General features: G+C 44.5%; 1 protein-coding gene across 10 annotated transcripts in view; it reads right to left on the bottom strand.

The window, feature by feature from the left end:
- Positions 1-27,442, bottom strand: part of SCHIP1 (schwannomin interacting protein 1) — a 720,286-nt gene that overhangs the window by 20,468 nt on the left and 672,376 nt on the right. For 7 of the 10 annotated variants that reach the window (XM_058661488.1, XM_058661492.1, XM_058661489.1 and 4 more), the window contains one exon: positions 12,545-12,663. In XM_058661488.1, the coding sequence (XP_058517471.1) occupies positions 12,545-12,663 (119 nt within the window). Of the gene's footprint in view, positions 1-12,540; positions 12,664-16,762; positions 16,880-25,025; positions 25,479-27,442 lie in introns of those variants that run through there. The other 3 variants (XM_058661494.1, XM_058661497.1, XM_058661498.1) reach the window with 3 other exon arrangements.

Raw genomic sequence — 27,442 nt, 5'->3', positions numbered from 1 at the left:
AATTAGAGAGAGAGAGAAGGAGAGATCTTCCACCTACTGGTCCACTTCCCAAGTGGCCAAAACAGCCAGAGTTGGGATGAAACCCATGAGCTTCTTTGAGGTCTCCCAAAGGCGTTCAAGGGCCCAATCATCCACTGCTTTCCCAGGCCATTAGCAGGATCAAAAGTAGAGCAGCCGAGACTTGAATTGACACTCACATGGGATGCCAGCACTGCAAGTGGAGGATTAGTGTGGTACACCACCAGGCTGGCCCCAAGACATAACATTTTTTTTATGAAATGAAGAGCAGGGAACTGTAGAAGAAAGGAGGTTTGTGCAATGGGGCTCGGGGAAGATGGCTAGCAAAAGTAAGGTCAGTTGTAACCATGTGCCAAGGAGAGGCTGTGTCACTTGAGTCCTCACCCCACACCTTACAGGACTCGCACATCTGGCTTCCTCAGCTGAATCCCAGGAAGACACCTGTAAAGGCAGCTGGACTACAAATGGCTTCCTTGTGTTTCCTTCTCCTAATCATACAGGGATTCTGTTCCTGCTTCCCCTTCTAAGGCTAGTTCTGGATCCTTCCATCTGCACACACTGAGAACACAGCTGGCAGGTACCCAACACCACATGGCCATAGCATCTCTGCAATGAACAGAAAAGGGGAACTCACATTCCAGGCGCTTTCTCTGGAGTAGCAGCAGCCCCTACTGTCTAACCCAGATCTCTAGAGAGCTATAAATACGCGCATTCCTCAGACAGCTGTTGGTTCTAATTCCACATCAGTATCCATTTCCTTCACTAATGACCACTTTCATGTAATTAAATTTGGAATTACAGGATCTTAATGCTGGGAAAATGCATTTTCAACAGAAATGTTTTCCAGCATGAATGGCAAACCAGAGTGAGGCCTCTTCTGTTACAAGGAATAAAACAGACATCTTGCACAGGTGCCAAGTACAGTCTTCCTTCACGTTAATTAAGGTTAGAGAACTGCCATGCAGAGCAACTGACAGGCAAATAGGAGGTTCCGTTTTGAGCATCTACTGGGTGCCAAGCACCTTAGGTATCTTACTTCTCACCCTCACATAAACACTGGGAACTCTCTTTCATGAATTAGCTTACTTTAAAAAAAAGAGAATTAAAAGATAAATTTACTTGGGAGCAAAATGCTTTTGGAATCCGTGCATACTTAGATGGGAACACGAAGATTCAGAGAGGTTAAGCCATGTGGAGCCATGAAGCTGACAGTTTTTCTTAACAAACCAGGATATTTCGAAGATCGAATAAACTTACAAACAGAAGGAAAGAAAAACAAACAAAAAAAGAAAAATCTAGAAATTAAGTATATTCTATTCCTTCAGAGCTGCTAAAAATACTCCTGAGAAAAGAACAATAATGTATACAGATCAATGTTCTCAATAATAATGTTGCTCCCAATAGTAATGTGTTTCCAATGTTAAGTGAAAGAAAATAAGATACAAAACAGTAGCCTTGGTATGATTTCAGCCTCAAAAGCAAAAATATAAGCATACAAAAATGCTAGAAAATATACCTACATATATTTTGGTTTTTTGGGCGGTAAGTGAAAGAATAGTCAGTTGACACTGGATTTCTCTCTTTGAGCCCCTCTGCACTGTCACGCGTGGGCATTCAGCAGGAATTTAAAAAGGAAATGGAGACAAAGCGAGTGCTGCCCACTGGGGTGCTGGGAGCAGGTGAGCAGGACAGGGTTTGCCCGCTGGGGGAGGGCGACTGCGCAGCTGACTCCGCCTTGTCTAAGCAGGGACACAGTGACTCCCACGAGTCAGCCTGAACTTTTGTTTCTGGCACAGTGCTGGAGCTGGTGGGAGACCTGTGGGCAGCAAGAAACATATTTTCTTACAAGCGAACGGTTTCGGCAGATGGAGTCTGATTCTATTGTTGACAACCTTTCCCATCCCATTCTTGTGGGATCCGCAGTAAATCAAAAAGCAACCGCATTTATCTGCGAGCTTGAGGGACAGAGAGGCAGTGAAGGGGAAGGACCCATTCACTGGCTCATTTCCCAAATGCCTGCGATGCCAGGGCAGGAGCCAGGAGCACGTCTCCCGCGTCAGTGGCAGCAGTACCATGACCTGAAGCATCATCACGGTCTACCAGGGCCTATATTAGCAGGACACTGAAATGGACTCCCTTAACTGTAGTTTGAAAAAGTATTTGAGAGAGAGAAATCTTAAATCCATTTATTTACTCCTTAACTGACCACAACAGTCGGGGCGGGGCCGGGAACTCCAGCCGTGTGACCTCCCACGGCCAAGTACCTGGCCGTTTTCCATTATCTTCTCAAGTTCAATAGCAGGAGGTTGGATTGGAAGTGGAGCGGACAGGATTGAAATTAACTGCACGCCAATATTAGATGCTGGCCTCACAACCAGTGGTTTAATTTGCTGTACCACAGTGCTGGGACCCCTTGACAGCAGTTTAAAAATCAACTTGCCTAGGTATTTCACTTAGCTCTGGGCTGGAATTTCTCTGTGCCCTATCAGCTGGTGAGTTTCAGCTGCCGGAGGGACACGGGTTAAACACTTGCCCCAGCTAGACCTTTGGTAATGTTCATGTGCCTTCAATAAAAAACTAACCAGGGTGGAGAGTCAGTGCCTGTGTGTGTTTCTGAGGCAGGATTGGATTAGGTGAACATTTTAATTGCAAATTCCTTACTCTTTTGAACACTGAATCACTGCTTTTACCGCTTTTTATGTTCATGTTTAAAAACATTTTGGGGCTGCCATTTAGGCTTGGTTCTATAGCAAGCTTTTAATCTCAAAAACATTCTCTTTCATGATTTAATTTGTGAGCATTTGAATTCCAAGTAGTCATTAAAAAGACTGCAGTGGATCTTGGAATTGCAGGGTCTGCGATATGAGGTTATTCACATGCTGTCGTCCTCAAGCTCGGGCTGGGTCTCACAGTGGCGGCCCTGCACGCAACCAGCTGGCGAGTGGCACTGCTGTCCCACACCTCTCAGCTGACAGGTCAGCCAGGGTCCTCTTGGACAGGGGAGTGCTCTGGCCATTTCCTGTTGGTGCCTACTGGCAGAGCTACAGGGCTCCTGCAGCTGCGCATTCAATGTCTTCTCCTGATCTTTTTGAAACACTGTATAAGTAGGGGTGGGGGAAAATTGTCAATTTTACTCACTTAGCAAAACAAACAAAACCCAAGATTTTACAAATTAGTGCCATCAAGTCTTTTTACCTTCTTCATGATACGTTGTAAATTGCAATCTCAAAGGGGTTCTGTCCCCACCAGACACAACCGCTGCAGATTTTTAGATGTACCACAAATCTGGATAAGAGTTCGAGGGCACAAAAAACTGAATAAAAATGAACAAGAGGATGATATGAGATGACAAGGCTCAACCTGCAACCGAGGTCTTTTCTAGTAGCACAAATGTTCCTGCGCACTAGCAAACAGTGCAGACGTCTTGACCCATGTGTGTTCAGACACATGTGTATCACCACTGTCCCAAGGGGTACAAGCTGCAGTAATAAAGTCATGGGAACCTGTCAAAGATGGAACAGTGAAAAATAATTCCTAGAAGCTCTTTTAATTAAGCATTCTGCTGTCCACCAGAGCCATTTTTAAATATAAAATGCAGCCCCGTGGCCTTTTTTCTTCCTGTCTCCCACTCTTGTGCAATAGCTCAAGCAATTGAATTCTCATTGGTGATTAAAAAAAAGAAGAAGAATTCATAAGACAGGGTACAGCTGGTTATGCCTCTAGCAAGATGTCAAATTCAGCTTGCACAAAATTAATTGCACCTAATTAAACTGAGGTCATTGACATTATTGTAAAATGAGGTTATTTATTAGATAAAGAAATTTCACACACACCCATTTCCCTTTCTTTCAGGTTGTGAAAGAGAAGAACTGCTCACATAATTAAATTTGTTTTACCATTCTAATCTCATTATTCCTTAAAAGACCCCCTTCAAATCTTGCTTTACTTTTGAAATTGTGTAATAGTTTAGATAATCGTTAGAGGAGATAAAAAGAATGACCGATGTTCTGTAGATAATGAACCACTGACTTCTTAGAAAGTATGTTTTCAGAAAATGTGCTTGTAAGCTACACTTGCAATGACACAGACCTTGGAACCACTTATAGGAAGAGCTTTCTAAGCAAACCAATAGTACAGACTCATGACATCCGAAAGATTCATAGGGAGTTTTAAAGATAAGGTGTATAGTAACAATAGTTTGTTACAGTGTTACACCTATTATTTCCAGAAAATATCTTAGACAGTGAATTTTTTTTATTTGATGCTTTTTATTTACTTTTTTTTTTAGAGATTCAATTTTTCCCGTCATCTCACCCATGCTGGGCAGATCTGACCACTCTTTCTTCTTCTAGCAAATTATGCAAATATTCTTACTGTCAGAGACAAGAGGATGATTCACCTTCCTGGCAACATGGCTCTGACTGTCCATGCCATTCGGTGGCGCATGATGAATATAGATTTTCAGCTCCTCAAACCCAAAGCCCCGGGGGATTCCACTTTTCCAAAGCTTTGCTAGGCTCCTGGTTACTGGATCCAGCCAATGACAAGTCTCTGCCTCCGGCCCCAAAACAAAATGAGGGGCAGCGGGCTCGTCTTAGCCAATCACCAACAAACCTTAAAGGCTGGGAAGGAAATGAATTTTGTTTTGGGGACATTGGGAGGTTGAGATGTGTAAAGAGTAATTATTATTCAAAGCAGCTGCTCCAAAAATTCTCCAGGGAATTTGTGTTCCATACTCTCCATAGCGTTTGGAGATGAGGATATAGAACCTATTTTAGGCTGCACCATCCCAATGCATACTCTATGGAAAAGACTGTGGTGGAGTGTATTTAGATGCGAGTAGACAGTCGGCCATGGGTGGTTAACAGGAGAGCCTATAAGCAGATGAATTACTTGGAGACAAGCAGAGAGCACGCAGGACATGTTCTCTCCACCTTGTGAGATCAGGTTGTACTGCTTGAAAAAGGAAAGGCTTTCTGATGTACAATTTATGGGTCAATTTAAGAAAAAAACACATAAAGCAGAAAGATTTCCTCAGTGTGATGTGAATGCTTACTCTGTGGTTATTCCCACAGCACCTAAGCCAATTTCTACTCCCTTAATAGCACTCAACTCATCAAGTTTAGAATCCGAATTATACCACTGATAATTTGGTCGATGAAAAAAATGTTTTCAAGGAAAGTACTACGCTAACAACAAAAGAACAAAGATTTTTTTCAAGAACATCACGAAGCAGTATTTCTTAGACACCTTATTTCAAAAACTGGATAGTTTCTCTTATTTCCTCTTAAGCTTTTCCAATCTTTTTTGACTAAGCATTTTTAAAAAGAGTAAAATAACAAAGGTCACAAAATCTGGTCTGAGATGGTTAATTATGTGTAGATACTGACAGTTCTACGTTCACATTTTCCACATTTCGGTATAAGTCAAATTTAATTAGCTAGGTTCTTTTTGCTGGAGTAGTAGACATAAAATGCCTTGATGGAATTACTGTAAGCCTGGCTTACATTTAGCAGCTTGGCACGCTTTTTGACAAAGTGCTTTAAGGTTATCTAGAAAAACCCAGTGGTGCTGAAACTCAGCGGACACTGACCTCAGACTCTCAGCCACTTTGGAACTTCTGTAGTACTGTGTATGAAGTTAGTTTTCACATGTAAACGGACAACTTAAAACACACACACACACACACACACACACACATGCAGAACTCCATTTGTTTGTTAAAGACCCTATTTTCTTTCATGGACTGCCCAGAAGCCATTACTGGGCCCATTAATTTTCAATCCTCGGTTTCCTTAGAAGTGGAGTACTGACCTCTCTGAAGTGGTGAAGTCATTTGTAAAGGTCACCTGGTTCTGATTACTTAACTAATTCAACACATGTGCCCTGCTGCATCGTGGAATTCCCTACGAGTGACCTCCAAGTTTTGACTTCCTTCAAGTACTTCAGTAAGACGTAAAGTATTTCCAGCTCAATGAAGAACTTCAGAGATTAGAAAGCTTAAAAAAAATTCTAGTAGAGACAGGGAATCTGGATTGTATAATGCAATGGATTCTCCTAACGGCTCTCCTACGACATTACTGTACCAATGAGGGCGCAGACAGCCGGTCCACGCAGATGTCCAACTTACAGGGGCAAAGTGAGATTCCTCCGAAATATTTAGTCTCATTAGCAACCTCATCCTCAGAAAGCTCCAAAGAGTCGTTGTGTTCTTACAGAGGATGATGATCTCATCCCAAAACGCGGACATGAAAACATCAGAAAGAACAGAATAGAAATAATCTCCTAGGAGCTACTGAGAGAGACATAATGTGTTTTAGATAATCAGTCTCCAAACGGGCTAGGTGACTCAGTGATTTTCAAATATTTCTCTGCCACAGCAGTTCGGGTGGGCTGCGGGGGCTTTCAGGGCACTCAGAAGAGGTGTTGTGGGGGCAGTAAGGAGAAAGCTGGGGGAGGTGTGAATTCCAATCACTCTTCTTCGCTTCCCCTGAATCAGGAGGACCTTCTGCTTTCTGAAGGGCTCCTGCAAAAGCTTTTATCCGAGATGTTTTTATTTTTTGAAATACTGAAAACCTCTATGGCACTCCTAGCTAACCATACCAGATCAAACACAACTATCTACTCTCTTCTGAAAGTATATTAAAAAATATGAAAAAAAAGATACCGAAAAATAAAAAGGAACAACAGCACACAGGAGTTTGAAGAAAACATGGACAGTAAAATGCACATGGATGGCAAATATCTGACTTCATGATCTCCATCTACCAGGGGCCTGCAGGGATGAACGGGCCACAGCGGAATCCTGGAAAGGCTCAGGTACACGGAGGACAGCAGAGTGCGGTAAGAATGAACACAAAGAAGACCCACTGAACCATGAAGGGATCCAATAGCCACCTACGGCCTGCTTGGAGCTGGAGTCGGTGTCCTAAGAGGCCAAGTCAGAGGGGCTCTGGGCTGGAGCACACTTAGGTGCTGAGCAGGATACGGTGTGATACTTTAGAGAAATCAAGGGAATTGAGTACAATTCTATTTGCTAATCCTCCAGGCGTTCCTGGGCTGGAGTGTTAACACAGGCAGCCAAGCATGTAATTTCTCAAGCAGAGGTTGGAGGGCCTCTCAGCTGCAACTCACAGCCCAAGAGACATTTAGACACTTTCAACTGGATGCATTCAAAGAAAGAGGTGCATTGCTGTTCACCATTGGAAAGCCAAGGCCCCACTTCTGTGCTGGACAGATATTTGGCAACTACGAAGCAGACACTACCTTAGGCAACAGTTTTAGCGGGCAACAAAATGATGATAGACTCGACTGCAGCTTATACGAAGAATGTTCTGAAGAGCAACCAAGAACACATTAACACATATAAACAACGTTAGGTAGTGGCAAGAACTACAGTGATAAACTGAAGTAAAGGGACAGCAGGCTATGGGGAGAGAAGGGGACGGCACGTGGATGTTTATTTTCAATAGTGTAGTCAGGGAAAGTCTCTGAGGAGAAAATGGAGACCCAACCATAGTTAACAAACGACTTTTAGTCATTTAGAGGCAAAAACAACAACGAAAACAAAACAAAAAATTCAGGGGAAAAATGTGGGTAAAACAGAGATCAGAAGAAAAAATTTCAAATAATTAAAATGAATACTTCCAATGACATGAGAAAATATCACGCCAACAATTTTGAATACTTTGACAAAATCAATTCCTAGAAAATGTAATTTTCCACAACTGACTCATGATGAACTAAAATGTATAATCTTATGAGTACTTAAGACATGGAAGCAGATATGAAAGCTGGGTATGAAGGAAACACCAAGTGAGAAACATCATCGCAGGTTTATGAAACAAGTGTTCCTCATACATTTTTCAGCAAGCATAATCCTTACACTAAAACCAGACGGAAATAGTAAGACTCATGCCAATCACAAATACACATTTAACAATTAGACAATCTAGACTAAAGATTATAAATAAATCCAAAAGTGCTTGGAAGAAGGTAACAGTTTCAAACTGGCTTAGCTTACACTCGATATGTGAAGATGATTCAAAATTTTGAAAAATCTGTAAATGCAGTGAATTATATTAATAGATTAAAATTATGTAATCATCCCAACAGATGGGGAAAAAGAATGTGACATACTTAAATGTCTATGAAGGGAAAGTATTACCATCAATTTCATAAAGAGAATTATTAAGAAACACAGTTAAAAATCATCCTACATGGGAAAACAGTACCAGCACTCCATTTACCAAGAGAAATGAGCTAAAAACCCCAACTCACATCGCTATTTTAGGGCATGTATCCTAAAACAAGGAAACAAACAGCTAAGAGGCATGGGGACTAGGAAAAAATAAAGTTTTCATTATTTGTAGATAATATCTACAGAAATTCCAAAGAATAAACAGGCAACTATATGTGAAATAACAGGCCAGCTAAGAAATACTTGTAATAGAAACAGTAACAAAGAGGACTGACAGACTAGTGTGCAAGCATGATATTTTTGTTCACCAGCAAACACTAGTAAGAGAATTATCAAACAAAATCCATACAATAATATCAAGTACTTAGAGGGAAGTAAACAAGTGCAGCACTCTAACGGATAATTACAAAACACTTTAATATTCAGAAATACCTAAAAATAGACATACTATATTCATGGATAAGAAAACTTACTATAATGAATATATAATTGTTTCTGTTTCGTTTATAAAATCAATGCAATTCCAGTCAAGATCCCCAGGGAGTGCTTTGTTGAACTTGACAATTTAAAATTTATGTGGAGGGATAGAAAAATACAAACAAGCAGTACACTTTTGGAAAAAAAAGAATGCGGAAAGGAACTTGACAGTCCAGATATCAGGACTTACTATGAAGCCATAGCACTTGGCTTTAGCTTTGGTGACAGGATAGAAACAATGACTAATAAAATAGAACACATTCCCATTAACGGATTGTATACACAATATCACTCTATCATATTAGTGACTAACAGATGGACTATTCAATAAATGATGAAAAGATGGTCATCTATACAGAAATAGAGATTTTTTCTACATGTCACATAAAGAAATCATTTCTTTTTACCATGCTCCAGAAAGCAGTGACTTTTTGCTCCCTTGGCTATTTCCACCAGTCTTTACCTGCATTTCTTTAAATAAAATGCTTATCTTCTTGATTTTTATTTCAAATGACCATTGAACTGTCTACTACGGAATGTGGAGATTTAGCTTAAAGTTCTCACAGACACTCTATTCTACCCGTGTAGCTGTTTCACAATTTAGAGTCAAACAAACTGAGGATCAGATATTGCGAGTCATGTAATAAACGCGATTACTTGAGAAATTTCATTGCTTGTCCTGAAGTTAGACTTGCTTTCTTTTTCCCGTTGTTAGTCCAGGGCTTTGTCAGCTGTCTTATTGGAGGATACTTCAAGAAGTTTGTCAAACAGCTAGAGTCAAAAGGTAATTTTATTTTGCTGCCAAAATAACTTTGGAATTCTTATACAGTTTTTTATAATATGTATTTTTTGCATGAACTTTTGGAGCAATGCTCTTGAGTTTACTGAACCATATTTCTGAAGATGAGCACAGAATTCTCTTACAGGTTCTGCTTCTGTCAACAATATTGCCTGGAAGCATTTCTGTTCATGCCTCTTGTTTTCAGTAATCAAAAGATAGTTTATTTTGGTGCAAATACCTTTTTGAAATCTATGCATTTTTTTAAAGACCATACTTGTTCCATGAACTTTCCGAAGATTCCTGGTAGATAAGAATTTCAGATTTCTTTGTACCAAAATAAACTTATCTTTTAATTAATTTCTCATGCAATTTTTTTTGCACATTAAACACTTATTGCAAAACATAGGCAAAACTGTCACCATAATTCTTACAAGTGTTTCACTAACTCATTGAAGCTTCAGCTAAGATCTTACTCTGCATAAAAGATTCACTCAATGATCATGTTTACAGTGTTCTAAAAGCAGGATTCTGGTACTCTTTTGTTGACCTTAGTCACCAAAGGTGATTGCACGTGAGATCAGTTACCAATTAAGCCTTGACCACCATCTCTAGGAATGGAGATTAACGTGATTCACTTGTTAGATTCTGATATTCTCTGACAAAAATAGAGGTATCACTATCAATCTGTGTATCTTAATTACCTTTAACTGTTCAAGTACCTTCAGCACGGTGATCACCATGTCAGTAACTCAACAAAGAAAATTCACTTTCGATATTGTGCCAAGCTTCAGCGTTGATGGAATGTGTCCAATAGCCAGAGAGCTTGTGGGAGTCTCTCCAAAATACGGCTTCTTCACTTTGATGATACCTGAACAACACTGCTGTGTGGACTCCTATTGGAATACTAGTTGTCCATGCTTGCAATATTATCTAACAGGCACATTTTACCACAATGACTATGTTGAGGAAATTAAAATAAATTTAAAACTTTTTTTACATTCCACTTTAGATATTTCACAACATACCCTTAAATCTAAGTCAATCCTGTGCAATTTTAAAACCCTCCCACATATACCACGTATATGTTTATCACTAGTTTTTAAAAACAAAATCTCCCACTTGCACCACATAAACATAAAACTGCTGAATAGAAAAGACGAGGCTTTTGCTTCCAAAGAAGGATATTTGGCACTTTGGGGAATATTAGAGAGCTGTGACCAAACCATATGGTGGAAAGTGGGGCATGGAAAGATTGAAACTGTTACATTAGAGGCGGACTGGGATGATCCTCAGGACTCTAGGATCCCTCTGCCTGAGCTCCATCTGCCACAGCCCACTGAGTGCAGCAAAAGGGGCTCCCGGTTCAAAGACCAAAGCTACCTTTCCAGCATGGGGCAACAGGTGGGACAGCAAGGGGATGAGTAAAACATGGCCAGCAACCAGCCGGGGAACAGGTGCCTGGACACTCCAGGGCCAAAAGGCAGCCCTGTGACATGCTCACTTGCCCACAGTGCTTTGGATATAGGCGTATTGATGGGAGGCTGTGATTGTTGTGAATCCAGATGAATCCCTAAGGACTGGACTTAAAGTTTAGTGAAAGTCCAATAGAAATAAACATGGAAATGTCTGGCCCCAGGTCTCTGCCAGGCAGAGGCCTACCTGGTAGCAAGCTATGGCTGTATGAATACATGAGTATTATTTGTTCCTGACATCTGCCTTTTCGTGGTAAATGTATCTAGTATCCACACAGCATATATTTGCTCTTAGCTCCAAGGAAGCCTGCGAAGAAACATTTGGAGGCCTGGGGTGTTGTTGTTTCGTGTGTGTGCATTTGGGCAGGGTGCAGCAGGAATTAGGAGACGAGTAACCAGTCATTTAATACCATCTTCAATAGAACAACATGTGCTTCACACTTGCAATATTTGTGCTAACTTGCAAATTATCTATATCTTCACTAATTTAAGCAGCCTATAAAACAATAACAAGGACATATGCTGAGAGCCTGTCAGAAATACAGAAGCTTGGGGCCAGTGTAGTGGTACACCAAGGTAAGCTGCTGCCAGCTTGCCATGAGCGTCTGCCCCACTTCCGAACCAGTTCTCTAATGGATCTGGGAAGGGAGCAGAAGGCAGCCCAAAGGCTTAGGCCACTGCCATTCACATGGCTGGAGTAGCAGGCACCTGTCTCCGGGCTGACTCAGCCCTGGCCACTGCAGCCATTTTGGGAGTGAACCAGCAGATGGAAAATAGTCTCTCTCTCTCTTTGTGTGTGTCATTCTGACTTTCAAATAGATTAATGTTTAACAGAGAGGAAGAGAGAGAGAGAGGTGCAGATTCTTGAGCTAAACCTGGATCTAGAATTAGAATCTTCAACTTAACAAAAGCTCCAGATAATTCATAAACAAGTTAAACTTAGGATACTGTGGTTTGAAGTCCTGTCTTCTAGGTAAAAATTATGATTTGGGATTAAAATCTATGCACATGACCTGGAATATCCTGAAACTGCTGATGACAAGGGAGTAATGATGTCCTGAAATGAGTTAAGATAAAGAACACACACGTGGAAGACAGGGTAAGAACGGTAATCCCGTTCCTGGGCTTTTTGGCTGACATCAAGTGAAGAACAGTAATAAACCTGGAATGATCGAAGTGGGAATTACAGTTCTCAGTTACCAGTATTCATTGCAATCAAATGTACCTAGGGGGTGATTCTGGGTGCTTTGCGACTGCTTAATGGGAAATCTGGTGGACTGCCACACATCTCTAATCATCAATCAGCTTTCTTGGCAGCATGGCTTGATTGCCTATCCATGTGCAAAATGTGTACTGTGTCCAGGAAAAAAAATACCAAATATAAAAATCTGACCTCCAGTAGCTGGGCAATGGGCCAAAAGCAGTCACAACAACAAAATACATCAAAGTGGGAAGGCCCACTCTAATGCCCAAAGATGGCAGGATTACGAGGGAAAAGGGACTCAAGGATTTAAAGGCTATGTTTTATTAGACGTGTGGTCAGATAACAAAATCCATTAGGTATATATCAGAAAATCAACTTGAAAGAACACTCACCGGGAGGAAAGGCTTGGCTTCCCACTTTTGCTACAGCTGGTATAAATTCCTGGGCCATCATCAAAGAAGCTCCCGAGTGCCAACTTCTGTCTGATAGACTCTCTCTCATTTTTCTGTGCCTAAAATTTCAAGGAAAAAAAAGTGCTGATAAGAAGGCAGTTCCGTCACAACCACAGGCAGCCTGACTTGCTACAGATCTTAGAATTGTAACATTAGAAAAAAAAAAAAAGTAATAATGGGCCACAGCATAAGAAGATGCGAATTATTTAATGCTGAAATAAAGCCAATCTCTTCTGGCTCCAATCTCAGTGCTCCAGAGCCCACTGTGATCTCCAATCCAGGCACTCAATGGTTCTCACCAGATCTAGAATGCTCAGCCCTGTAACCTTCCTTCTTATCTGCTGGATATGCCCGCGTGAACACCTGAAGGCCAAGCCCTTCTCCTTGAGCAAGCACTTGCACCTCAACTGCAGCCTTTCCCTATCTTCCTCACATGCCCCTTAAGCCATTTTCTCTGTGCTGAGACAGAAACGCACTTGCCTGACACGCCCCAGAATTCTATGTGCTGGCCGTTGCCACGAGACCATGCTGAAACAGGACCCAGGAAAGAGACACACCACCTGCCTCCCAAGCTTATAGTCTTGCTGGGGACTGTTGTTCTACTCATTTCACCAGATTTAGAATGGGAGAAACCCGGAAGTAAGGCCTAGATAATTCTAATTACAGCAAATGTTTCAAATTCTGTAGAGAGCTCAGGTCAGCGGGCACAGCGAAATGATTTGGTAAAAGTCCAAGACTGTGATCATTTGGATATGTTTACAATCCCTGGCGTCCCTGAAAGTCTCATAGAAACTCTACGTCTTAAACTTGTAAACACTTTAAATAACATGGGATTAGATTAATAGTAGTTTCCTTAGCCAAAAATAAACCAACTGAGGCCAGCATCGTGGCATAACAGGTAAAGCTGTTTGTTGTCTTTCAGTCCGGGATCCTATACAGGTGTTGGTTCGAGTTTCAGTTGTTTCACTTCTAGCCAGCGCCCTGCTAGTTTACCGGGAAGAGGACCCAGTATTTGGTTCCCATTACCCACATGGCAGGCAGGGATGAAGCTCCCGGGTCTTGGTGTCACTCAGGTCAGCCCTCCGTTGCCACCACTTGGGTAGTGAACCAGCAGGGAGAAGCTCTCTCTGTCTTCCTCCCTCCCTCATGCCCCCTTTGCAACTTTTTCAAATAAGTCTCCAAAGTAAATAAACAAAAACAGCACAGTTAGAATACATAAGCACACTGAATAGAAATTGCAATGATGAACTGAGAAATGATTTTATTTGATTCCTGAGTGAAGCGCACAGTTGGTTACGGCTGCTGTGGTCTTACATGGTGGCCACTGTTCACACAGCTCTCGGCATTGAAGTTGAATAATTAATGAATGAAAAGGAAAAATTCAGTTCCTCATTGTAGGAGCTCAGTAGCCACAGGTGGCTGTGGACAGCACAGAATACAATAAAGGACAGCATGGTGCAGCTCTGAGAGTAGTCCCTGAGCTCCAGCTCCATCAGCTCCTAAGGACTTGAAAATGGCACAGCCCCGGGCCCCAGCACCAGCCACTTAGCTGCAGATAGCAGGAAGGCTTAGAGTTCACAGTGCGTTCATTTCTGCTGTCCTTTACTCTAACACTCTTGAACACCAGAAGCATCTTTTCCAGTTTTCACACTTAGCAACAGTACCCATTCACATACTAATTTCTCATTCTCACATGTACCATTGGAACTGAGTCACATTGAGGGATACTGTGTGTGTGTGTGTACGCGCAATACAGCCACAAAACAAGAGATGGCTTTTATACCGATTTTTAAGATGTGATCTGACTTCATATTGTTTATGGAGTTAGCAGAGAAACAAACCCTTGAGAGTAACCCTAAGCCTGTAAAGGAAAGCAGGCATGCCATTCAACCATGAACCACTTGCACTTGCACTGCAGGGAATGGTAACTGAAAAAGCAACCACACATGCAGGGCTGTCACTCATGATGTTCCAGCCAGAACTCTGTTGCCTGACATCTTTACGTATAATAAATTCATTTCAAATAGTCAGCAAACCTATTTCTCAATCCATATTAACAGGCAAAAGAGATTCTCACCCAGTGACATCAACAGTCACAAAACTGTTGAATATCCAAATGTAAAAAATCAGCAGGAAACCAGAAGTGTTGATGACTAATGCTCAACAACACGCTGGCCCAACATACGCCTGGGGTCTGAAGAGGCTGTCTGTGGGACACACGCCCATCCCGGGCGTGAATGCGGGACTACACCCTTGAGTCTACAGCGATCTTGCTCCATTCACTTGGTGCACACCAGTTACACACAAAGGGGAGGCATTGAAATATTTCTATTTATGTTTATTACAATTGTTTACATCTGGATAGTTCATGAATAGTTTAAAGGCAACTGTTTTATAAAACATTCTTTCCTTTTTGCTCTGCCTCCCTGCTTTACTGTGCCTCCAAACAAGTCAAGAAAAGTATAAATATAAACATCACCCCAAATTTCACCACGGAAAGAGAGATCATGGCTAATACTTTCATGTCTTACCTCCTAACTTCTACCCGCTGTGTGCATTTTTTCCCTTTTTATAAAGTTGAGATCATACTTTTACTATATTTTGATAATTACCTCGAATGCCACTTTGTATTCTTTTAAAATGTTTACCATTTAGTGATCGCATCCCATTCCACCCTTTGGAGCTGCCCTCAACGGTTGGCCATTTGGGTTGTGTCAAATTAAAAATCACAGGGGAGTTAGTATCGTCATATAAATCCCTGCCCACATGTCTGATTATTTCCCAGGACAAGTTCCTGGGAGTGGAATTACAGGCTCAGCCATGTGGGAGCATTTGTTGAGACTCTTGACACATTTTGTCACATTGCTCTAGAGAAAATCTGTTCCCATTCACATACCTCCCAGCAATGTGAAAGGCTGATTTCCCCATAGCACTTGAAAAATGCTCTTGTTTTTAGATTGACAGGAACAAAGTAGTACCCTTTTATTTTAATTTTTTTAGATTTGCCAGTGACGTAAACATTTAAATCTTTAATTTCTGTGCTTTGCTTTTCCTAGATTATTTCTTCTGAACTTGGCTTATTTGTCTATGAAGGCCTAAGAATTTAAAAAATCTGGGATTGCAGGTATTTTCCCTGTTGAGTTTTTGTTGTAGAGTTCATAGGTTGCTTCCTCTGACAAGTTCCTGATGACTTTCATGCCTGAAAGTTCTTCCTAAACCAGACATAAAGGATCTCACTGGATGCAGGATAGGTGAATTTAAATTGCTTAGCAACTGGGCTTGGCCCATGGCGTTGTAAGTCTGTGGTACATGGTGAATACTCCAAGCATTTATGCCTTAAAGATGAGGAAACTGAGGGTAATGAAAAGTCACCCTGTCAGGTGCAGAAGTAGGGCTCAAGGGGTTCAAGCTCATGCTTGTGGCTGTAGCCTTAACTGCTCTGTCGTCGTGAACAGGCAGGTGTTCAGGCTAACAGCAATGTTGCCCATCCTACTGCGGACATCTGGGAGACTGGAGAGTTACAGATTTCCTCCTCCCGGAGGTGGATGTGGTGCTTTCTCAGAAGAGAAGAAAAACACCTGACTGGCACGCAAGCCCATCACAGGTCCAGCGCAGCCATACATACTTACAGCGCACTCAGCTTCCTACGTCACAGCCATGCTCCTCGTTTCCATACTTCAATTTTCACTTTGGAACTCATGTGATTCCGTGACTTAAAATAACTAGGATTCAACTCATGAGTAAAATACAGGTTTTTTTTTTTTTTTTCCTGAAAATTCAGCAATTGGGACCTGATTTTCTTTCAGTTGCCAACATGTGTAGTGAGTGAGTGAGTGTGTGTGTGTGTGTGTGTGTGTGTAGTTTTCAAGGCTTTTTGTCCTCAGAAGAATTATACCTGCTGAGCAATTATGTCTCCCAGCCTCACAAAGCCTAGAAATGCTGGAGTAAGGAGAAGGAAGTGTGTAGGAAAAAGGGGAGGCTGAATTAAGAACAACACTGTTCCGTGCTTACATGGTTGCCAAAGCCCCATCCATCCTAAAATTGCCTTAGCAGACGACAGCCTCATAAACAGAAGAAAATATCTGAAACTGGTATCGCTAGCAGACCCTAAAGGGCAGCCTATCCCTACGCAGAGTAACCACTTGCTTAGAAACTCACCATTATGTAGCTCTAGGCAGATTTTCTCCCAGCAAGGCTGAATTCTCTACTGCCACCCCCTGTGCCTGAGCAGATAAGGCTCACAATGGCTTCCCAGGGTGCCCAGCTGCCAGGATCCTAGAACAAAGCCCACGGAATGCCTGGAGACTCTGCTGGCCAAAGCTCAGCCTCCCCCAGGGCGCCACTGTGCTGCCGTGGTTCTTCCAACCAGGCCAACAAACAAGGAGGGGGCACTTGGGAAGACAGCAAGAGGAAGACAGCCAAAAAGGGCTCTGGTAGGATTCATTTATCTCCAAGTTGAATATGTCCTTTCCATACTGTTTCTAGAACCCCATTCAGTCCTTCGTGTCCTGCCTCTGGGCCAGTTCACCTGGCTAGCTGCATTGTGGGGACCCAACTTGTAACACCTTATAGGCACTGGTCTGCATTACTAAGAGTCATTTGGTGGACCAGCTGTATTCCTGTGAGAGTATCTGTAAGGCCTATTGGGTTCTCAGGAACACAATTTAGTAAATAACATCCTCAACTTCAAACCATCTGGACATCAGGACACAGCAAACCGCTGCTTCCTTCTGTCTGCTGCTTGGAGGATGAGCCAGCCGCACACAGCCAGAAAGAACCTTCCGGACCAACAGGAAGGGTTCCTGACACTAAGGATGAATACATGTCAGGAAATTCTGCCTAGAGAATTACAGGGTCCTGGGGATGAGCATGGCACAGAGGTGCTGAGGGAGGAAACACAGGCCTAAGATTTGCAGCAGGGAGGACTGGCTGGGCCCAGATGGGGTCCGCTGGTGAGAACTGGAGTGGGAGGGAGGAAGCTTACCCCACATTGCCTCCTTCCCATTTCTAGCCTGGAGTGAATTTCACCTTCTCCCTGGCTCCCTTTGTTTCCTGCTCTACGGGCTCACTATGGGAACTGGAATGGATGTGTTCACGGCTGGAGTTAGCTATTTCATAATGCTGTCCCAGCACCCGATCCTCCAGTAACCCTACGGATAACTTTTCTGGGGTTCTTTCTACATGGCTAACCTGTACTAGTCCAGTGTGTTTCTGACGTCAGGGTACAGGTAAAGACCTGAGGATTTTATTCAGATTCCAAGGCAAGGCCAGAGACTCGCCACAGGTAGAAGGTATGTAGAAGGTGCTCTCTAAGGTTGGAACCTTCACACTTTAACTGCTCTTTCTGCACCTGAAGCAAATGCAGTTAGCCACATCCATGGATGTACCGCTGTGGATTGCAAACACAAAGAATATACCTGTGCTAAATACATACAACCTTCTTCTTGCCAGTATTTCACACACAGAGCAGTCTAACAACTGCTCCCATAGCATCAGCATTGCATTAGGTATCACAAGTAATCTAAGGATGACTTATAAGAATCACCTGGCAGACCGCACGTAGCTTACATGCAAAATACAAATGCTCCCGCATTTCAGGAAAGGCCTTGGGTACCCACAGATCTCGGTTTCTGCAGGGGGATCCCAAGGGACAGCTGTGCTGGCCTCACGTGAGAAGACAACTTGCCGCTGAGGAAAACTTGCTAAGGCTGGGGCACTGATGAATCCCCTAGCTCCTCGCAAGTGGATGCCAAGCGGAGAAACACACGCACACACACACAGACGCAGAGGACGGTCTCTCACACACTTCCTGAGGCCAGTCGTTCTCACTCAGGCTTGACTGTGTGTGATAATCCCCTGGAAAGCTTGGACATGCACAGAGGTCAGTGAGACCTTCCAGGCCTGCTGAGGTCCTGGCTACACCTTCAGGTGGGCGGCACCAGCACTGCCACCCATTTCCTAACTGATTAAGAGACCACCAATGGGAAACATCTTACCTGTAGGTTCCCCACGCAAAACAAGCAGGGGTCAGGGAATGCTTAAAATCCCAAGACCCTTCCTCAAACCTTCGGTGTCTCTCCCTCCCCTTTCGAGGCACCCCACTTCCCAGCTTTCTCTTGGGAGGTGTTTCCCTTCCCTCTCCCTTCCTGCTCACCTGGTCCCTTCACAAATAAACTTTTCTGTCTGCAACAGATTCCTGGCTTCTTACTTCTCTACTAAGTTGAGGAAAGAATCCACCGGGCACTTCTAGTAAGAGTCGGGGGCGGAGCTGGGGATGTGCACTTCTCGCAAGTGTTCAGCTGTAGCTGCCTTGAGGCGCTGCTGCGTTGGCTGGTGCAGGCCCAGCTTTGTAAACAACTGGACGGAACGGGTGCTTCTTCCACTGAGTGCACATCTGTTCCACGGGGCATGGCCAGCCTCTGCAGCCAAGTGCATTATATTTGTAGCCTTCTGGCCTCTGTACAGCCTCACCAGGACGCCTGTGTTGAAGCAATTAATGATTCCCTTGCTCCAACACGCTCTATTGCCTAGCGACATCCAGCATGAGTACCATTAGCAACATGCACCAGGGAATGCCATCGGGATTCGGGAGCTCCCTGTGGAGACGTACTCCTCCCGTGGGCGGAGGCTGGAGCTTTTAAACATTATGAACCAGAAGCACAGAACCTACTTGCTCAAGAAAAAGGGTACAAGTTTTCTTTCAAATAAAAAAGCAAAGATAAAATGAATATTCTGATGGTGATTGTTCATTATCTTCTCAATTGAGCGCAAACACGGATTTCCTACAAGATGAAAACAGGAAAAGCGCTCTGTAAGAAATTTTACGTTTCTGCATGTCAAGAGCACAAACACTTGTAGCATGCAGACTATTTCAAATTTTGTTGTCCTGTTAGATTCCCTGGCAACTGCTTTTTCATTATCAGTGGAAAGCAAACAGCTTTGTGTTTTCCCACTGTATCACTGAATGGATGTTAAGCCTGCACACCTTATTCTCATTTTGTATCTCTGTTATTTTCCATTTCAGACACACTTAACATTTTGAAAAGGTCACAATAAATCAACAACTACAGGTTTCCTGGAATGCTACTACAACTTACCTTTGCCTCCTTGCACCTGCCTACTAAGCAAGGTGTCACGTCGGGCTGACGGGTCCTGCTGGGGCCTTCGGCTGTAAACTCGCTCGGGACCAATCAGTACTCAACAGACAGCTGGCCTCAGTACCTAAGGCTCAAGGTGTCAGGGCCCAGGGGCCTGTTCGTGCCTGTGTTACTTGAGAATTGGCTGGGACGCCAGTCCAGCAGAGATGTTCATCTCCAGTCAGTCTGACGCTGAGGATGGTTTCACTCAGTGTCAACTGCAACCTCCTCCTTGAGCTGCAGGGAAGCAGTACAGAGGCAGGTGGGCAGAAACGCTGCTGCGCACAGCCTGAAGGCTCCAACATCCTGAGGCTCAAGTTCGGGAGCCACGTGCAATGGGACTTTGCTGAAAGGGGAGGGAGCCCAAGGCGTCGTCCATAAAGACAACGTTTCAGCATTAAATCCTTGAAACACACTTGCAAACTAAATGGGTTTTCTTCCCCCAAAGCAAGACTATCCAAAAACAAACTTTGGGCTTCTCCTGAGCGCCATCTAGCTCTCTGCCCACAGAGACAGCTTTCGAACACAGGACGGCGTTATGTGCCAGCTCTGTTTTCAATGGCGCCATTGTGGAAGGTTGTAAGTCCAGTAGGGCCATTTAGCATCAGAGCTGAACACAACAGTCGGGACAGAGCAGTCCCAACAACTGCCTCAGCCCACCTCATGCTCAGGCCAGGCTTAGGACCTGGAAGAGCTGACACAGGCACGCGACCAAGAGGCAGGCTAGATGACAGAGAAGGGACTTGCGAGTTGAGAAGCCCCAAGTTAACCTGTGCAAGCTGCTAAAATGCTTTGAGCCCCAGTTTCCCCTTCCGAAAAAAGGGACCATAACACCTCATGGGTTGTGTCAATGATTAAATAGGATACTATATGGGATTGCTTGGCAAAGTGCCTGGCACAGAGGGGCAGCTCATCAAACAGTAGCTGTGATGACTACTAAAAGGTGTGTGTGTGTGTGTGTGTGTGTGTGTGTGTGTGTGTAGGGTGGTGCTAAAGATAGAGAAAAGGATGAAATATGAGCTAAAAATGCCTGGAACAGGCAACTCTATAATGACAGTGAATAAATTACTGGTCATCAGAAGTTAAGAGGCATAAGGTCTGGGAGTGACTGCTCATTAGCAAATGGGGCACGACTTTCTGGAATTCAATGACAGTTCATACAACTTCATGGAAATACTATAAAAACCATCAGAGTACGATTTAAATGACAGTTCTTATGTATTTGACTTGAAGGAAAAAGGCAGCGATATACACAAAAGTGACAATGAGCTGGGAACTTAAGGAAGGGGTATGAGGACAGGAGAGGGGTAACCTGATTTCCCAAAGGGAGGGCATGCGTGTGTGTGTGCCTGTGGGTGTGCAAATGAGCCCAGAATACACAGCACTGTGCTGGAGCACCCGGGGACCCACAATGACCCCCATGGTCCCTGACTGTGTCCTCATGGTTGCCCACAGGGTGACGAAACCTGAAGCAGAAGACAGGAGACTGCCTGCCCGCTATGGCCTCTGAGCCTCCGAGCACCCCCAGACCAATGCCCGCTACGGAAAGCAGAGCTGCTCCTGCCCCCTCCCCGGGTGGCGGAGGCCCAGGCTCTGAGCCCCACGTGGCTTCCCAGCACACTGGGCCTCACAGACAGGAGCACGGCAGGGTGGCAGGGTTAATGGGGGCTGACGGCTGCTGTTCCTCAGCAGTCCTGCGGGGCGGGCAGAGCGCCTGTGTGGAGTGGCAGCTGGCATTCTGCACTCCTGTTTATTGCAGTTTATCTCAAGCAGCCACTCCCATTCACCTTTTAAAAAAACATGAGGCGCAGCTGCGGCTTCACTTTAAATATTGTTCCTTGCAGCCTTTTCAATTTCTCACAGGGTCCTCCCTAATCTTTCACCATAATTGGACGCACACCACCAGAGACAGAACCTTGGAGGAACAAAGTGGCGCCCAGGCTTGCTGGGTCCCTGGGCCTCACCTCCAAACGGCCCGCAGCTCCCTGGAAACCCAAGCAAAAGCAGCTTCCCTGCACTTCCTCTGCTCTAGCACATTTGTTTGCCAGGTTCTGCATTACATTTTCTTGCTTTCTTCTTTATAGCTCTATTAGCAAATTCTAGAGGTCCATGTGAACTGTTTGAACTTTCTTGTAGGAGGTACCCCTTCTGCACAGCCTGCAGGTTGTGGCACCTCCTCGCGTGGCCTGCGGTCCCCTGGAGGGGAAGCTCAGTGCCCTTTCGGGTCCTGGGCTGTGCATTTGGTCAGGAGCAGGTGCTGCTCTTGGGGAAGGGAGAGCGGAGATGATCCGGAGGTGAACTCTCATGCTGCTGCCCATGGCCGTGGTCCTGGAGACGGTGTGGAGTGTGGGTGTTTGTCGGCGGGTCGGAAACGCCTTGTAGAAGGGGGACAGTGGCTTGAACACACACCTCGGATGTTTCCCACACCCCGGGCTTGTTTTTGGTTGAGCAGTTTCCCCAATATTATTGAATAAGCCAGAGGTCCTTAATGAAAGCTCTGCCTCACAACTCGAAACTTCCCGGAGGACAAGGAGCACATGCATCGTCTTCCCCTGCCTCTGCCTTGGTGGAATCTAATTTTAGTCCTCGGAAAGTGACCTTTCCCCTGAAGGCTGTTTGTCTGACTTCAAAACAACCCTGCAAAATAATCCCAGTACGGATGTGGTATTTATTAGTGCGACTAGCTGAGGGAATTCCACGGCACCTAGGCAAGGGCATGCCACATTTCCAGTTGTTTCTGACAAGGGAGCTCAAAGTGGGATGAGTCTGGCACAGAATATGAAAGAGGAGATTATCAGAACTTTCTGTTGTTATTTATATCTAAATATCTCATCCTTAAAAGTCTTTGTGTTTGTTTCATACATACATAACACCATTTCACAGGGGTAAATGAGTATTGTTCCTGGATAAAACTCAAGTCTGTTCAACAGGCCCGTGTTTCTAAGTTAAATACGTGTACATTCCACTGCTGGACCTGGGGTCAGACTCAGCTGGACCTGGGGTCAGACTCAGCAGCAGACGCTGCTCCACATCTCCTTTCAATTTTTAGCTGATCAAGACAGGAAAACCATTAGACAAAAATTTAGAAAAGGAAGATTATAATTAGAGAAAGATTAGGAGTCTAATTAGGAAGATACTAATTAGTGATTTTCATGTTTTCTCATACTTAATAAAAAAACACATACTGTCTTGTTTCATTAGAAGCTGTTTATGAAATTAAATTGTGGGCTGTGGGGTTTTTTTTTTTTTTGGTAAGCACATGAAGCCTTCCTGGCGAGCATAACATGTACATTTGAAAGCATTTCGCCTGGCAAAGGTGGTTTCCAGGCTGAGAAGGCAGGGGAGCAGCCCTCGGCTCAGGCCCAGAACAGGGCTGCTTTCTCTGGGCACTCCACACGGCAGGAATGTTGATCCTGGTTTTGTTTTCTCCCTACAAACCTATCAGAGGTTAGTTCTCCTGAAACCACATCCTCAGATAATGGGCTGCACAATGCAACTCTGTTTTGTTGTTGATGTTTCAAAGCCCCTGAAGCTCTGCAGCCCTACAGCCTCGGTCAGCCCTTCTCAGGTTGCAGGGTATCATCTCTCACTTATTCCAAGCATCTGGCTTCTCCCAGTTTCTAAGCAGGAGAAAACTACAGTGCTCACCACTGAAAAGCATTCTCACTGGTGTGTCATTCATTTTGTCCTCAATGCCAACAACCTTCACTTTTCTACCCAAGACATGGCCTGACAAAACCGTGCTGGGTTCTTTGGCACTGGAAACAGGAATTGAGAGGCCTGCACATTTGTCCTGCAGGGTTGGGTAACTGATATGGCTCGGATGGTACAGCACCCAAGTGATTTGTTGCACACCTGCTTTTTGCAAGAGGGGCCAACGGAAAGGTAATTATCCGGGTTTCACAACTCCACCAACTTATCACCTTGAGTACTCTTCCCCTTCTTAGGGACCACAAGGGCTGACATGACAGGCCACTGAAACCTCCTTTATGTATTTAAGTCTCAGTTTCTGGGAAAAGAATTTAAACCATGGTGACCGACTGTAACAAACAAACGACAGAGGCTGTCATGGTGTAGCGTGTAAAGGTGCCTCCTTCGAAGCTGGCAGACCGTATGGGTGCTAGTTTGAGTCCTGGCTGCTTGCCTTTCAATCCAGCTCCCTCTTAATGGCTTGGCAAAAGCATCAGAAGATGCCCCTGCTACCCATGTGGACCAAGATAACGCTCCTGACTCCTGGCTTCGGCCTGACCTGTAATGATTGCTGTGGCCACCTGGGGAGTGAACCAGTGGATGGAAGCTCTCTCGCTCTGTTACTTCCAAGTAAATAAACAAATACACCTTCCTCCTCCCCCAAAGACTTAATATTATACAAAAAAGGATTAATTATATAATCAAAAAGCCCCCCCAGTATACGATGAGATATAAGAAAGAAACTGCCATATTTAACATTATTATTCTTAAAGATCTATCATGATAGGTTATTTCTGCATCTCACATTGGGAAAAATATTAATGATATATTTGACCATACCAAGATTCAGCAGCAAGTATACTGCTTTAGCAGATAATCTTTTAACTAATATTTGCCTCTAAGGGGAAGAAGTCTTCCTTTCCAGGTCTGTGTACTGTGAACTACACTTGACTTCTGGCGAATAATATGGGGGCAAGGACACAGGGTGTGTTTAGCTTTCTGTGGACAGACAAGCATGCACTTGTACTTTGATGTCATGACCTCACCCATGGAACTAACGCTATTTTTAGCTAGGCCTGTTATTACCAATTACCATATAAAACATGCCCAAAATATATTTATCAACTGTAAAAGACAAGCAAAGAACTAAAGCCGCAATACTGATTTTAAAAACTCAACAAATTGTTTTCAGTAGAACTTGATACTTCTCATTATTTAGAGAATCAAACTTGCAAAGCCACGTTCAACATTCTGCTCATGATTTATGACAGGGGAACTGTCCAGACACACCAACAGTGTAAAAACTTCCTTATATAGAGACTGCCTAGCACGGTGTTGCACAGCACCGATGTTCAACTGCACAATAACAACATGCGTTTTTTGTTCCTGTTCTAATATATTAATGAATATAAGCAAGGAAAAACAGCAAGAACAGCTCTCCTAGCTCAATGCATTTGGTTCTGTGCACTTAGTTTTCCTGGCTGTTGTATGGCAATAGCCACAGAGCATGGAATTTGGCTGCTCCTCAAGAGGGATCTCTCTCCCAGTTAGAAAAATGGTCCAATTGTTGCTAAACAAAAGAGCTCCCCCCTTACCTTTTTATAATTCCCCTCCATATCCAAGGGGGATTCTTGACCGATGATGTCATCCATTCCATCACTGTCCAGATTCATGCTTCAACTCTTTAGAATTTCACTGAAATAGCCTCCCTTGAATTCTGAAGGGTTGATGTGCCAACTGCCCAGGACCCTGGGGACTGCTCATACTTACATCCGTGTCCGGCTGGGAATGTCCTTGCCCCCTGTCCTGTCCGGCCTGCCTGCTCTGGCCCTGGCACTGGCACTGAGCAGCTGTGTTCTCAGAGGCTCATTCCCCTTGCTCCTGACAGTGGCACAGAGGCTCGGCCACCATCTGCCGTCACCTTCGCCTGAATGACCCTGCCTAGTTTGCTCCCCACAGCACCTTTCTTGTTCCCAATAAAGGAAAAGGGAGGCACTGGGTTTCATCCAGATCAGCCAACTCCCCGGCTGAAAGCTGAGTGTGGACTGGAGCTCTGTGAGGACAACCAGCAATCTTGTTTGGATCCAGGGCTGGACTGTGTGGGATAAAAATAGACGCAAAAGCTCCCAACCTCGCAGCCTTCTCTAGCGAGCTAAAGGCCGGGTAGCCCACAGCAAACGGAGACAGCAGACAGGCTGACCTGAAGCTAGACGGGTCATTTCTTTCTTCTTTTCTCCATAACTGATCACTTCTTTTAAAGTCAGATTTTTTAAAGCCCATGTTCCTGTAAGGTAAGATCCCAGCACAAGACTGGAATTGATTTCCAGCCCAGAGCAGGACCCCATGGCCCCAGTAGTAACACTTTGCTCTACAAATACAGACAAGAGAAGCAGATCCATTGACTTTTCTTTAAAATGCAGCCAGTGGCAGACTTGCTCACAGGAGCAGACATTCTGGGCCGCAGCTCTCTGTGCCGTTCCCCAGGGCTGCTGCCTTTGCCTCCAGCCTCTACATACAGCGAGGGAACAGACCACGGCTGCAGGATGGTTTAGTAAAAGAAGCAAACAAGCGCATGCCCAAACACGCACTGGTCAGCACCGAGGGCCTGCTGCCACAAACCGCAAAACCGGCTCGCTCTGCTACTGTCCACAGGAGACACGGCTGAGGAAACGGAGGCCAGGCCTCGTGGGCCCTGGCCTGTTAGGCGGAGAGCAGGAAGCGAAGCAGCCAACACGTTTTCCCATGTGCATCCCTGAGCCACTGCCACAGTGCTCAGAACACAGTTCAAGGGGCTCCTGGGCCTCCCAAGGGCCGCTCTCCTGCAGTCACCTCCTTGGTTCACTTCTGATTTCTGTTGTAAATGTTCAGTTGGTAGCAGACTAGGTGGCATGCAAGTGTTGGTTGCTGCCAGCAGCCTCGCTTCCTTTTTAAAGCGTGGGGCTTCCTCAGCACACCCAGAGTCTCGGCTCGGGGTCCCAGGTTCACGAACAGCGGGTCTGTCAGGGCCTGGAGAGCCACTCTTGCATCCGGGCAGGCTTCTCCCTTCCCTTCCTCTCGAGCACACCCCGTGACCCTCTCTCTAGGCAGGGGCTCCTGTTGTGGAAGCACAGAACACTTCCCATTTTCAAAATAGCAAAATGTTCAAAAATGTTAACTCCACGCATGCTCGTGGATTCCTTCTTTATACTTTCTGTATAATTTGAAGAACTTTAAAATGAAAAGTTAAAAAGAAAATCTCACAGGAAGCAATAAAAGAGAATAAGCTTTAAGGGCTTCAAAAGCTTGTAAAATATGGATCTAAAGGCTATTTCTTTTTGGTTCAAAATTTGGTGAAATCCACGCACATGAGGGGTCTTCCAAAAGTCCGTAGAATGGGGGGATTATAAAATAAGATGATGCTTCGCTGCAGCGGTGTTTCCACCACGATGAACCATTCCATTTCTGCGCAGTATCTGATATATGCTTGTAGGTTCTACTTCGAAGGCCCACGTGTGTCCTGAAGCCAGCTGCAGGAGGTCAGTTAACGCCTAGGAGGGACTCATCTGCTGACAGGACATCTACCAGCATGGTCGTCAGAGCTCCTCTTTGCTGAGGGGTGGGGTGTGCCAGGCACTTCTGCCCAGGAAGCCCTGGGAATAAACAGCAGATGCCTTTCGGAGCGGAGAGAGGTCAAGTGTGGCAGTCAGTAGGAGCCTGGGCCCTCTGCCTCAGGGCTCAGCCTCTGAAGGGATGTGCCAAACCACTCTCAACTGACTGTATTTGGAAGAAACAAGGGCCCACAATAGAATAATCTGGTAAAGCTTTCTGAAATTAAAGTTCAATACACAGCTATCCAGCAGCGTTCCTGCCTAGGAATACCACACGCTGTACTGCTCTCTAACCCTTCTCTTGGGAACACCCAGCTCCTCAGGTCACACACACCCCGCTGCTGATGCCTCAGGCAGCCTCCCGGACCACCGACAGGGGTCTGGCTCACGGCACGGTGGTTGTCCTTTCCAGTCTACCATGGTGT

This window comes from Ochotona princeps, chromosome 3, assembly GCF_030435755.1.
Source record: "Ochotona princeps isolate mOchPri1 chromosome 3, mOchPri1.hap1, whole genome shotgun sequence".
NCBI classification, from domain to species: domain Eukaryota; kingdom Metazoa; phylum Chordata; class Mammalia; order Lagomorpha; family Ochotonidae; genus Ochotona; species Ochotona princeps.
This window is presented reverse-complemented; position numbering and strand designations above follow the sequence as displayed.